The sequence below is a fragment of the Myxocyprinus asiaticus genome, chromosome 34, assembly GCF_019703515.2.
Source record: "Myxocyprinus asiaticus isolate MX2 ecotype Aquarium Trade chromosome 34, UBuf_Myxa_2, whole genome shotgun sequence".
NCBI lineage: Eukaryota > Metazoa > Chordata > Actinopteri > Cypriniformes > Catostomidae > Myxocyprinus > Myxocyprinus asiaticus.
In genome coordinates, this window is record NC_059377.1 from 39,691,648 (window position 1) to 39,706,275 (window position 14,628).

Sequence of the window (14,628 nt, forward strand, 5' to 3'; positions counted from 1 at the left end):
GAGAGGACATCCTAAAAATGCTTTGTTTATGAGATGCAGTAAAAGCGTCCATTGGATGAATGTGTTTATAGACATGTCTTTAGAAAAGGTCTTGTCTACCTCAGATTGACGAGATCAATTGCTAAATGGATTGCTGTGGACTGTAGTCAGTGACAGTGGAAATAAACAATATATTGCCTTTTCACCCGAAGACAAGCAAACATGAAGAAACACAGGCTTTATATAGCCCATAGATGTTCCATTACACATTCGAAGCTTTAGGGTGTCACAAAGGGCCAGGATTCTGTGCACACACACAGATGACGTGTGTGTGCAGGTGAGCTGTCGGTACTACCACGATGAGCGAACTAGAACCTTCGATGTATCACTATACGAAGGCAGTGTTTTGAATATTTATGAATTTGGCCTATTTAACCCACAAACCACAATACTGGTGTCTACCAAAACAAAACAATAATTAAAAAAATGCTCACGTTTGACAGAAATGCAGAAAATAAGTCATGAAAAAGATTACGTGGTGTTTATCTTGATGCTTACTGTATTTTGAGACACTTTTGACTTTTTTGTCTTGGTCATCCAGTCACCTTATTTTGTTCCAATTACCCCGATTTCACGTTGCATGTAAACACCCTGACCATTTCTGGTTGGTAGTGGAACATTTCCATAGCTAATGTGCTGAAGTACACCTGTGGTTACTCTGCAAGGAACTGACGTCATACATTCACCAAGAAATGACCTTAAAACCAGGTTACTATCAGTCATTTCTACAGATGAAAAGAAAAGTAAGGTCTGAGGAAAAAGTCTGGCATCTTTGTTTGCAGATGCCAGTGATGTTGATCTACTGCAACATCATTCATGAAGTTTTAAGTGTAGCTACAGATTCCAAATATTTATGGGGCAACTGTGCATGACCTGCCATCACACACCTGTACAAATTTCTTACTCAACATCAAATGTGATCTTTTCAAATATTAGATAATTGTCACTCAATCCCTGTCTTTGTCAGAGGGATTGCTCGGGTTTTATATTTAATATTTTGTTGATTGCCCTGTCACTCTCTTAGAGGCAGGGTGCAGTCAAACTGTGGGAACCTGCCCATGAGAAACACTCAGGTATTATCAAACTTTGGGTCAAAGGTCTTTTAAGTGTCAAACTCAAAGAAAGCTGCAGTTAACAAATGCTGGGATTTTTTTCAGACTTGTACATTCGTCTCTGTTGGTTTGAGCAACTTGTTATTGTTCTTACGGTCCATAAGAAGGAATGAAAAACAGCTTAAAAGGTTATTTCACCCAAAAATGCTAATTCGGTCATCATTTAGTCACCCTCACGTTGCTCCAAACCTGTTTGACTTTCATCCATGAAACACAAAAGGAGATGCAATGAAAGTGAATGGTGACTGAGACATTCTGCATAAAGTGAAAGTTTTTCCACAGAAGAGATAAAGTTTGGAACAGTGAGTAAATGACTCAAACTCTCTCTTTAATCCAAGGCTTGGCAACAAAATGACAAATCATTGTCTCATTTAAAGTTTTATTCAAAACAAGATTGTAAAAAAAAAAAAAGATAATGACCAAATTTGATCATTAGCTACATACGTTTAACAAAACAAAAGTAAAGAATTTCCAAATGAAGGAAAAGGTTTAGATCCACTGATACATTATCAATGTAACATTTTAAATAAACAGATTCCAGCATTATGAGCCATGTAGCAACATAATGGAACTTTGGGTTTGCAATCCATTATCATGAAATCACAGGCGGATCTGTATGAGAGCTTCACTATGGTCTGATGAGAGCCAAACAAAAAATGGAGAAAAGCAGGGAAAGATCCAGATGTCCTAGACTGAAGACGAGTAAGGTGTCATTTGCGTGCATGATTGTGCGCTGGGGTGCCAAATAGTCCATCAAGCCGAATAGTCCTGCAAAATCAAAAGAATCAATTACACATAAAAACTAAATGTGCATTGTGTGCAATAAGCTCTCACTGCATGTTTCATGTGCTTACAACAGCATTTTGGTTCTTTTGAACCGGCTCAAAGAACAATTTGGGTCATTGATATATAAAATGGTTATTAAAAAAAAACACACGTGTCAAGTTCATAGAAATGTTATCTTTGTATCCATGATGGTTTCATACATTTTGATAGATTAATCATTTTACTAATTACATCACACAGTTTTCTGTGATTAATCACGGTACATGATACATTACAAGAAACATTATATAATCATAAATATATTTACTTTATACTTTGTCTCATAGAACTATAAGACACTATACATACAGATATAAAACAAATCAAACAAAACCTCGAAACTTATTTTCTCTGGCTCCTGTTCAGTCTCTTTTGTACACAAGCTGGGTCTCTCTCACGCAGTTTTGTTTTTGACTGGTTCAGATGACAGTGGGTGAGCGTTTTCGGGCGACGCAAAGAGATACGGCAGCTTGCCCGTAGCTCTCCCACGCCTAGCTCACCGCTTGCAGGTGAAGTCTCCATTCTCCATACAGTAAATCCGCTCCTGTGTTTATACCTAGCACTTGTGTTGTGCATAATGAATAAGCGTGCACTGCTCGGATGTGCATTCAAGTCAAGCATGTACATGTACTGAAAATGTATATAGGCCAATTTTAGCCACAGGAAGTGGGGAATAACATTAGTTAGTAACAGGAAGTAAAAATAAAAAAAAACTAGAGCTGTCAGAATGAATGCATTAACGTATGCGATTAATAAAAAAAGGTTTAATGCTTTAATTTTTTAGATTAACCCATTTACTGTTAATACAGCATAAACCAGCATAAACACATGTTGAAAGGGCGGAACATTTGCAATGTGTCCTCCCAGAGTCATTACACAGACGCACACTTCACAACACACACACACACACACAAAACAGCGCTTCCGTGTCAGTGATAAAATGACCTCTTAATGCTATTTGATGTACAAAACAAGCCTAGATGGAACTTGAGACAGAAATCAAGTATTCTTCAGCCTATGTAAAGTGCATTTTAATTACCACAGAAGCACACCAAATCTTAATCACCAAAACACAGAATGAAACATTTTTGTCTGCTAATGCTTTTCATGTGGATTTCAAAGGGGCGCTTGAAGCTGCGTTGACGCCCTAACACGAATCATGAACGTGGCTTCACGATTGCTGTAGCAAAGCGGATAGCCACAGTCTACTGGCAGATTAATATTGTGGAGGATGAGATTTTAAGAGATTTAATGCCCATTGCAATGAAAATACAACCTAAGGGGTGACTAGTTCTTTCAATTAGTCAAACTCCCACTTAGACTTTGGGAAACGTTTAATGTTTTTTTAATGCAATTTTAGTGCATTTCTATCTTTATTCTGTGGAAGGCTTTGTTTGGAAAATGGTAATAAAGCATTATATTGTTTCTTATTTTGTTTTCTTAAGATGGAAATACATTTTAAATTAAAATAAATTAAAAATTTTAAGTATATATATAGTGTCAAATTTCAGCACTTTCAAAATCTGCGATTAAATCGCGATTAACTAAAAAAAACAAATATGCCATTAATCGCAATTACAAATTTTAATTGGCTGACAGCACTAATAATAATAAAAAATACAATAAAATAAAACACAGATTACGCATTAATTGCGTTATTTATTTTTTTTATGCATTAAACAGTCAACTATTAATCGCGGAAATTAACCAGTCGTGATTTATAGCATTTTCTACCAAAAAAAAAAAAGAATGACTTTAAAAATGCCATGTGTTGTAACCATCAACTAAAAGGTATTAAAATACTTGCCTTGCACATTGAATACAAGAGATTGTACACAAACTTTTCAAAAATATTTTTCAAGGTAAAAACTTTTTTTTACTCTCTCCAAATGTCATGAAATTTTAGTTAAGAATATCCGGGTATATTGGCTTACTCCATTTGACCTGAACAAAATGCACCATTTAAAAAAATTTCTAAATATCTGATATTTAACAAATAAAGGTGGGGGGGGGTCTCTCTGTTTTGTTTAGTTTTTGTTCTTGGCAAAAATACCAACCTAAATGTTGGTTACAAAACAAAATTGTTTAAACTGTCTTTTTTTATTATTATTATTATTCACCAACAATTCTTTTTTTCAAGAATTTCAGCTTTTAACAACTTTATTTTTTTACTGTCTCTGGACGGTTACACCACATGACATTTTTTTACTTTAAGCTCCAGAAAAAAATTCTAAATGACAAGTTTTATGAGTGCGAATTCCATTTATGTATTTTCGAATAAAACAACAGACCCAGACAAAGAAATGAGTCACGTCATTGGCCCATTTGTTCACGAATCTGACATCACTAGCGTACAAATCTTATTTTATTTCGCTACATTAGTCTGATGACTTCCATAACTCTGCTGAAGTTAGTGGTAGAATATGATCATGATGCTACATGAAATTATGGACATCTCTGCAGACAAGTACTCAATCTGATTCACGGTATTTGTAAAAAGAAAGAACCTGAACTTACCGCTCTGGGTTTCTTGTTTATCTTCATGTCAAATCTGTGAAGAAAAGGCATCAATTAACAACTGTACCATTATGCTTGGATAAACCCCATCAAACTATGCATGCACTGACCCAAACTACCCAACCAGCACATCTGTATACACCACAAGCATGCAGCCAAAAAAACAAAACCAAGCCAAACGAAAGCAAAACTGCGGCAACATCTGCAAATAATCAGGTACAGGCATCACTGCATTCATCCACTTGGCGTGGACGGCTCTACACAACTAATGGAAAAAAAGACAGGCGGAGACAGGAAGTAAAATTCAGACTTACTCAAAGTCATAATCAAACATGCCAGAGGGGCTGAGGGGGGCAGCGTTAGGAAGGAAGAGAGCATCAGTTAGTGTCCTACACTGAAAGACCAGCACAATCCCACAGTGAACTAGTTAGGGCGTCAACTGTTGGGCATATACCTTCAGCAGTACACCAAGTGAACAGGCTGCAAGCTCAACCAGACAGACACTAGCATACCCTGTCTAGGGCACGAGTTAATTTCTAACCCTAACTAGTGCTCTTTTTGTGTAATGAGTCTGAATGCAAACTCTAGAGCAAGTATTTATTATTGTATTACTCACTTACAACTGACTGCTCAGTGAGATATGAAGAGCAAAGAAAAGCCAGTCATAACTGTGTGAAAACTAACTTTTCATCCTTTTCATTTCCAAATGAACTGCCGCTCCTCAAAAAGGGCATCAGTGCATGGATAAACATTAAGAAAGAGTGAACGAGGAGGAATGGACTGCAGGCCAGATCCTCAAGAGAGGAACAGAGCTGATAAAAACACATTTTGAAGATGAAAGAGCCATTTCAACTGAAAATGAGCCACAGCACAATGAAACTTAAGCCCCTCACCTTTACAAATGGCAGTGGGGCTATCATAATATTCTCATAATTAAGCAAATTTATCCCAAAAGATGTTACAAGATGGGCATTAATCACTGCCAATTTATACAGTAGACAGAATCAACATGACACCCTTAAAGGATTAGTTCACCCAAAAATTCATATTCAAAGCGGCTGCAGCATTCTGCTCATGCAGGGAGCTCCAAAGCTCACAAGCAGGCTGTCTCACAAACACGCACAGGAGATTTTCACTAAATAATACATTAGTAATACAAAACCTTACTGTATTCCTTCAGAACAAGACATGAGTCGCATACAATAATTTATTAGACTCCTGAGTATTTGTGTCCTTTTGAAGCTTGAAGAGGTGGTCACCATAAACTGCCACTGCAACTTTTTTTTTTTTCACAATTTTTCCCTTTGTGTTAAGAAAAAGAAAGTAAGTCATATGGGGTTATAACAACACAGGGGTGACTAAACAATGACTGAATTTTTATATCTGGGTGAACTATCCCTTTAAGAATGTTAAGTTTCAGTACTAAAGCAACCAACAACCAGAATCAAACATTTCAAGACCAAAATCACATTCGATTTAGGATTAGAGGCTCCAATAGCACTGGATCAGAGAGGACGAGGTCGTACGTTAATAACCCTGTGACTTCCTGGACCCCAGGGGCATGCTGGAGATCAGGTACCTGTGTCTGTTCTTGTTCTTGCGCTTTTTATGGCTGCCGTGGTGGTTTCCAGAGGAAGAGGAAGCAGCTTTCTGTGGTTTCAGGTCCTGCAGTGCTCCGTCTGGCTCCTCCGTGTCCTCCTGACTGGGTTCGTTTTCCTGGTTCTGAAGGTCTGGAGATGTGTCGCTCTCTGTTCCACTGCCTGGCTCGCCTACAGGAGCGGAGGAATCGGTAAAACCTCAAAAATCACCAAGTTTACTTATGGGTCAATGACATGAAGCTCGTTTTTTTCTATAAAACTATTCAAAAATGCAATTCACACAAAACAATGGCTTGAATACACCTCTGTGATGAACATTTTTGAGGTCAAAGTCATTTTGATATTTTTTTCTGGGGCTTAAATTTTGTTTAAAAATGTCATGTCGAGTAACCGTCAGGATGTAACAAAAAACAAAGTCTCATTACAAGCTAATTTAAAAAAAAAAAAAGTATTGTTGCCATGGGTAGTGCAGAATAATCTTTTATGAATATTGCTTAAAAAATAAATAGTAAAACAATTTTGTTTTAAAATATATAATAGGGGACCTGGGTAGCTCAGTGGTAAAAGACGCTGGCTACCACCCCTGGAGTTCGCTAGTTCGAATCCCAGGGCGTGCTGAGTGACTCCAGCCAGGTCTCCTAAGCAACCAAATTGGCCCGGTTGCTAGGGAGGGTAGAGTCACATGGGGTAACCTCCTCGTGGTCACTATAATGTGGTTCATTCTCGGAGGGGCGCGTGGCGAGTTGAGCGCGGATGCCGCGGTGGGTGGCGTAAAGCCTCCACATGGCAACTGGGATTCATCCTCCGCCACTACACTACGCAACCACAAGGACTTAAAAATCACACTGGGAATTGGGCATTCCAAATTGGGTGAAAAAAAGGGAAAAATAAATAAATAATAAAAATATTTATATATAACTAATATTTGAAAACTTTAAAAAAAGTAACTTTAATTTGGTGTTAAAGTCAACCCTTTAAGCTCTGAAGGTGTTTTTAAAGATTTCCTGTTTCAGTGGCATACCCAAAATTAAAGGCTTATATCTTAACAAAACAAAAAATCTAAAAAAAAAAACAAGGAGGGTCAAGTGTTTGGTATCATTGTAAAGAAAACTTTCCAAATGTTTTAATGATATAGATTATGATAAATTATAAGGCTCTCAGCCTAAGAAACTGCTGAAAAATCACAAAAAAAACTTGAGCCAAAAATGTACTTTTTTTAAAAAAATCTTATTTTTCTGATTTGCCATTATATTATCTCTGGTTGTAAATAAGGTCGCTCCGATAAACTGCTTTTGTTTTGTTCCCAATCATGTCACCTGTATCGCAGTAAAATTGTGTTGACTCAAAGCAATCAAAGGTTTTAGCACTACAAAAATAATGTATCCTAGAGTACAAAAACATCTCCAAGTGTCCAGAAGCATCTCCAAACAAATAAAACAATAATTGCAAATAAGAACTAACTACACATGCAATGACTAAAGGTATGCATAGCATTCAGACATGATTTTAGTAATGAGATTTGACAGAATTAGTTTAATTCTGTGCCATTTGAGTCATCATTGAGTCCATGTCATGTACTTGGCGCCATCTCCTGGTGGCCATATGCAACACGTGTCAATTATCTAATGATCTATGCATCCGATTACCTTATGTGTAGGCTCTTTTGAAAGATAATCACCTCTAAGTAATGGTATGCATGTATAAATATTTTATGTTCTGTTTATTTTTCATGAAGTTATAAGCAATTAAGCAACACCTGTTCATATGAAACAAATGTCAAAGACATATAATTAGCTATTACTCGCTATATTTTTATAATTTTTAAATGCATTATAAAGTAGAGCTTCTAAGCTTTCCAAGTTAATAATATTTTGAAGAATTTTTTCTGCGGGCCCATCTGAGCTTTATAGGTCAAATCAATTTTGTAGTAGATAAAACTCATGAAACTAAACTGGAAACAAAAATTTAATTTCTACGAACTTTACACACGTGTCATTTGAACTAGATTTTTTTTCTAATACTTATCGCCTCTGACAACCTTATTTATCAATGTGACACATTTCTTTGAAATCTTTGAAAAAAGTAATGTTGCCATGGGTAGTGTGGTATAATCTTTTATGAATATTGCTTAAAAAATAAGTAGTGAAACAATTGTATTTTAAAATATAATATTTGTAAACTTTTTAACACCAAATCAAAGTGATTTTGTAAAGTCAACCCGTTAAGCTCTGAAGGTGTTTTTAAAGATTTCCTGTTTCAGTGGCATACCTAAAATGAAAGGCTTATAAAATCAAAGAGGGTCAGGTGTTTGGTATCATTGTAAAGAAAACTTTCCAAATGTTTTAATGATATTGATTATGCGTCTTTTAAACTAGATATTTTTTTCAAACTTTTATCGCCTCGGACAAAAGTCAATGACCCATTTACCAACTCATAAGCAATTTATTAACATGTCAGATCACTACAATAACCGAATCACGGCAAATTATAAACCTGTCAATAATGGTTGTGTTTCAAAACCTAGCGAGCTACCTACCTAGACAATTTTTGGGCATTAAAGGCAGAATCAAATGTTCTGAGTGCTTGAACACACACATGATGGCCAAAATGCTGTCTAGGTAGGCAGCTCACTTTTTCAAGTTTTGAATGTTCAAATATACCACAACTGACTGAAATACTCACGTACACACAAACATTCAACTGTAAGATTCCACTTACGTTTTTCACTCATGTGATCAGGGATTCCGCCGAGAGCACATACAGCCTGTCACATAAAGCAATTTCATTTAGCCATTTCTCCCCCCAAATATTTTGCATATATACACACAAGCATGAGAATACTTCAAATATGCCTCAACTTGAAAAAATACAAACCGCCACTGATGTTACAGATGACTTGCTAAAAAGACGCTCGGCTTCCTTAAACTTCCTATTCCTCCGATCAGTTTTGCTGTTGGAATTCCTATAAGGGATGAAAGTCTGTGTTCACCTGCATGTCTCTTTTTCAGATTTCATAACATTCAACCACATAAAATCGGTTTACACTAACTTCTGATTGGTCAGATATCTGTCCCATCCTCGGATGATATTCCCATACATCTGAGTGTCCTCCAGGTAGCTGCCTTCAAAGGCATAGATCTGTCTTTCCAGGTTTACCAAAGTCTCCTGTTAAACGTACAAAGAAAGTCAGTACAGTTTCCTGATAAAACGCAAGCTTTGCGAAGTTGCATGCCTGTGTTAATAACACGTCTGTGAAGTTTGTTATTAAAGAAATCTCATATGATTTGGGGCCGGCTGCACTAGCTATACGCAAGTTACAACTTTGCCTAGTTGTGGCGTAAATGGTCACTAAGTCACAATTTACGCACTACTAAATATTTGAGCGTTGCACCATTAAACTTCAGTAGAACGTAACCCTACGTATAAATTAAGACCAGGAGTAACGTATGGAATAAAAAGGCAGACTCATTTAATGACATCAATGAGCTCACGTTTTGTGTGACTGGCTTCAGTTCTTTCGACATATATGGTGATGTTGGCATTTACACTCGTTTACATTTACGGGAGAAAACATTATGTAAAAAAACTTACTTCTACAGCAAGATTCAGCCCTTCTAACGGTGCACTTTCCTGTGTACGGTGTCAAGTTTCAACATATACGATATATATAAAATATTAAAATGAATAAATGTCTATTTTTCCAGCTTACTGTACGAGTAATTATTTATTGCCCCTTATTCATTTTAGATACAGTTATTGAATATTGTTATTTACATAGGCTAAATATACCATTAATGAAATCTTGTTTTATTATGCATCGTATTTCAGTGGGGAAATCATTTATTACAGCTGACAGTTACGTGAGCAAACAAGGTTTGAACAAAATCAAACTGAAATTCAAGGCTGTTTAACACTTCTGTGTACAAATTTCAAGGCTGTTTATTGGATCAATACAGGTAAACGTCATACGACCTACTAGTTAAGTCTTGCCTTAAGAACAGGTGGTGCGGGGGGCCTGGGTAGCTCAGCGAGTATTGACGCTGACTACCACCCCTGGAGTCGTGAGTTCGAATCCAGGGTGTGCTGAGTGACTCCAGCCAGGTCTCCTAAGCAACCAAATTGGCTTGGTTGCTAGGGAGGGTAGAGTCACATGGGGTAACCTCCTTGAGGTCAAGATTAGTGGTTCTCGCTCTCAATGGGGCACCTGGATCGTAGAGAGTAGCATGAGCCTCCACATGCTGTGAGTCTCTGTGGTGTCATGCACGATGAGCCACGTGATAAGATGCACGGATTGACGGTCTCAGAAGCGGAGGCAACTGAGACTTGTCCTCCACCACCCGGATTGAGGTGAGTAACCGCGCCACCACGAGGACCTACTAAGTAGTGGGAATTGGGCACTCCGAATTGGGAGAAAAGGGGATAAAGAAAAATATATATAAAAAAATAAAGAACAGGTGGTGCAACCAAATTAAGCACTGACTTAGTTACAAACTAACTAGTAGTTACTAAGCCCTTAGTGTGAACTTTACATCCCAACTTACGTGAGACCTTATGCACAGCTCGTGCAACCCTACCCTGATGAAAAATACAATCTGTAAAGGTTTTTGCCAAAAACACATATCTGCGTGTAAAACTTCCAAAATCCCCAACACCAGTGAATTTTTCCATTTGTGACTTTTAATGTAAAAATCAAAGACTGTAACATTGGTTAATGCATTGGTTATCATAACAATGAACAATATATTTGTTCAGCATTTACTCATAATTTGTTCATTGTTAGTTCATAGTGCATTAATGTTAACATATACAGCTTGACTTTAAAAATGCATTAGTATGTTGAAATGAACATTAACTAAGATTAATAAATGATGTAAGTGTTTTTCATTGTTAGTTCATGTTAACTAATGGATCCTTATTGCCAAAAACTGTAAAGTTTTCCCTGCAGCGTTCAATCAAAACATTCTACTGTTCTACCATCTTCCTTCATTTTGCACAGATCTAAAACGGTGCACGCATCCTGCATGTACCTGTGAAATGTTTGTAATGCTATAGTATTATATTTTACTATTACGTTATTTTGTTTTCGCATCTGGAGGCGCCATAACAAACGCGGCTAACACAGATAGCATGCTTTCAAGATATACAACAGTTACTTCTATATTCATACATTTGATCATAGTTTAGTGTAAACAGAGCAAACTAACACGATGCAAACACGCCCGCATTAATTTCAAATAAATGATCAGTAATCGGTAGCATTATTTTCAGTCTCGTGCTAGCATGCAAAAACAGATTAGGTTATTTACGTCCGTAAACGCATCTACAGGCGACGCATAAAGTGGGATCTTGGATATATTTAAGTGTATACATGCGGAGATTTACCGCTAGCTCTTGTTTTCTCTTGACCAGCTCGGAGAGCTCTCGGCGGGTGTCGGGGATCTGCGGTGGAGTCGCTTTCGCGTGCATCGCCATGCTGGATCCTTCAGACTGCAGCACTACACACGTCCTCCGATCCTGCAGGGGACGCTCTTACACAAACGACTCTCCAAAAACCCAGACAAAACTCTGACACTTGCCCGAGCTAGTGTTATTATAGTTTTGGATTTTTAATTTAGTTTTTATTTCTGTTTTATATTAAATTTGTCATTACAATTCAGCAGTGTTGGGTGTAAGGCATTACTAAGTAATTAATTACTGTAATTAAATTACTTTTTAATTGTAAAAAGTAAGGGATTACTCTTAATTTTTCAGTAATTTAATTACAGTTACTTCTGATGTAATTTCGTTAAATACTGTATAGACTACAGAACAATATTATATAAAACAATAGTGAATTTAAAATCAAAATATAACGTCTAATGTTAAAATGTATGTTTTCTAATTTAACGCTGCCCCTTTAAATTCTTTGGCCAGTTCATGAATAATTTATTTGATTTTATATGATTTATTTGAATAAGAATTAAAAGAACAGTTTCATGTCTATCCTTGTATTTTCATTTGGTCAGGGTTGATAAGGGGTTTAGAAAGTAATTTGTAATGCAATTACTTTTCAGACAGAATAATTAGTACAGTAATTTAATTACACTGTAGAAGATGTTATTAGTAGTTAGTAATTAATTACTTTTTAGAGTAACTTACTCAACACTGCAATTTAGTTTAGTTATCGTTAGTTTTCACAGTTTGTCTGTTAGTTTTAGTTTTCTCAGTGTTTTGTATATCAGTTTAGTTAGTTTTTATTTTAGTTTTAGTTGTAGTATTTTTTATGGCTGCCAAAGCTGAGCATTTTCTGGTATACTCTAACATCATTACATTTCTCAGGGCAGTCTTGTGTTACCTCTATCTAGCTGTATTATCATGTTTAATGTGGATTGTAAATGTTGCAAAATTTATAATAAATGGTGAAAATGGGTAAAGTTACAAAGGACATTTAAGATTAATCCCAATTGTATCCACACATATTTCCTTAAATCATTACTAATCATTTCTAAACTAATCTTTGGGGCATAAACAATTAAAGGGACAGTACACCCAAAAATGAAACTTCTCTCATCATTTACTCACCCTCATGATATCCCAGATGTGTTTGACTTTCCTTCTTCTACTGAACACAAACAGTTTTCTAGAAGAAAATCTCAGCTCTGTAGGGCCATACAATGCAAGTGAATGGTGACCAGAACTTTGAAGCTCCAAAAAGCACATAAATGCAGCATAAAAGTAATCCATACGACTCCAGTGGTATAATCCATGTGTTCAGAAGTGATATGATAGATGTGGGTGAGAAACAGATCAATATTTAAGTGGGTTTTTTTTTTTTTTTTACTGTAAATCTTGACTTCAGCAATTCCCTTGGCAATCATGATTTCAAGCTTGATTATATTTCCCAGTGCCATCTAGCACTCTGTGAACTCTACTAGTAAGTGTAGTCAAGCTTGAAATCATGAATGTTCCTCTAGACAATTCCAAGCAATTTCAAGAGGTACAGTGAAAAAGGAGTTTCATTTTGGTCTGTTCTCACCCAAAACAGATTAGATCACTTCTGAAGACATGGATTAAACCACGTATGGATTACTTTTATGCTGCCTTTGTGCTTTTTTGAAGCTTCAAAGTTTTGCATTCTGTTGACTTTCATTGCATGGACCAACAGAGCTGAGATATTCTTCTAAAAATCTTCATTTGTGTTCTGCAGAAAAAGGAAAGTCAGACTCATCTGGGAAGGGTGAATAACTGATGCGAGAATTTATTTTTTATTTTTGGGTGAACTATCCCTTTAACTTTTTGAGGTTTTAAATTGATTATTTTACTTTGAGATGGGAGGCAGAGCTCATTTCATGATCACTGCTGGGAAAAGCAACGGTAAAGAAAATAACATAAATTTGAGGTGAATCTTGTTAAGGTTATAAAAAAGTAAAAGTTAACTTAATGTTATGATGTAAAAGTGTATAAGAATATATATAAAACAATCCAAATACTTTTTAGATATTTTCTAGAGAACCATTTTCCCTCTGTCCCACTTTACCAATACTGCTTAAAAAATAAAAAATAAATACAACTGGAACTTGGTCAAAAGAGGGTCTTCAAAGGTTCCACTTCCCAGTATTTAATTTGACTTGCTTTTTATGTTTGACTAAGGTAGAAAACATCCTAAGATTTCTTTTCAAAGGTATAATATCAGGTTATGTGCGTTTGGATCATAATTCAAAATGTCAAGAAAACATAAATTTCCAAAAATGTCCCACTATGCCCATATTCACCCTAGAATATCAAAAACTATAGCTGAAAAGATTTCAAGATCATTTTTATTTTATTTTAATTAGTTTTGGAGTTATGAAAAAGTATTTTAGTTTAGTTTTATTTTATTTTTTTTCTCTCAATAATTTAAGTTTTTATTTTGGTTTAGTTAATGAAAATGATTTTAGTCAGTTTTTGTTTTCGTTAACTATAATAATACTGGCCCGATCTCTAGACTTACTGTAGCTGGGCTCTAGCATCAGCTGGCGCTGTGTGTTCAGCTCCTCCAGCTTGCACACAGAGCCACACACAGTCCAGAGCAGAACATTATTATTCACATACATCCTTCTATCCAAACCTAAATCAAAAAGTGCTCTACACACCCATGAATCCTTCATACCTGGTTCTAAAATACCCACAACAGCCACTGGCCTACTCCATATACAATCAACCAAACTACTTTGATAGACATCCCTGATACCACATCACCCAGATGTCTGTTTGATGTGTGTGTTTACATCTGGAAGACGTTTAGGTTGTTTGCTCACCTGCAATATGTCTATAAGACGTATGTCAATAAGTATGTCTTGGATGTCAATAAGACATTCAGCAGATCTCTTTGAGATGTTTATGATTTAATTTGTAAATCTGATCTTAAATGCATCTTGTGTGAACGCCCTCTAAGACTCTTATGTTTTCATGCAGAGAGAAAGCAAAAGACCTAGACAAGCTCCAGATGTTGGGTATCACACACATCCTAAAAGATGAGAGGGCAAACTGAAGAGAGTGAACACAGCTTGGGGATGATT

The 14,628-nt window shown here is 36.2% G+C and overlaps 1 protein-coding gene across 2 annotated transcripts; it reads right to left on the reverse strand.

Moving 5' to 3' along the window:
- Positions 1-1,490: 1,490 nt before the first annotated feature.
- Positions 1,491-11,603, reverse strand: LOC127425368 (chromatin modification-related protein MEAF6-like). 2 transcript variants are annotated; one of them, XM_051671295.1, is made up of 8 exons: positions 11,474-11,603; positions 9,141-9,256; positions 8,966-9,053; positions 8,810-8,855; positions 6,073-6,262; positions 4,808-4,837; positions 4,494-4,527; positions 1,491-1,919 (listed from the first exon to the last, which is right to left on the reverse strand). In XM_051671295.1, exons 1-8 carry the CDS (start codon positions 11,561-11,563, stop codon positions 1,905-1,907), a joined length of 609 nt encoding a protein of 202 aa, XP_051527255.1. In that variant the 5' UTR covers positions 11,564-11,603; the 3' UTR covers positions 1,491-1,904. The 2 variants fall into 2 exon arrangements, with proteins under 2 accessions (XP_051527255.1, XP_051527256.1); XM_051671296.1 differs by lacking the exon at positions 4,808-4,837 and having other exon boundaries at positions 1,498-1,919.
- Between the last annotated feature and the right edge of the window lie 3,025 nt (positions 11,604-14,628).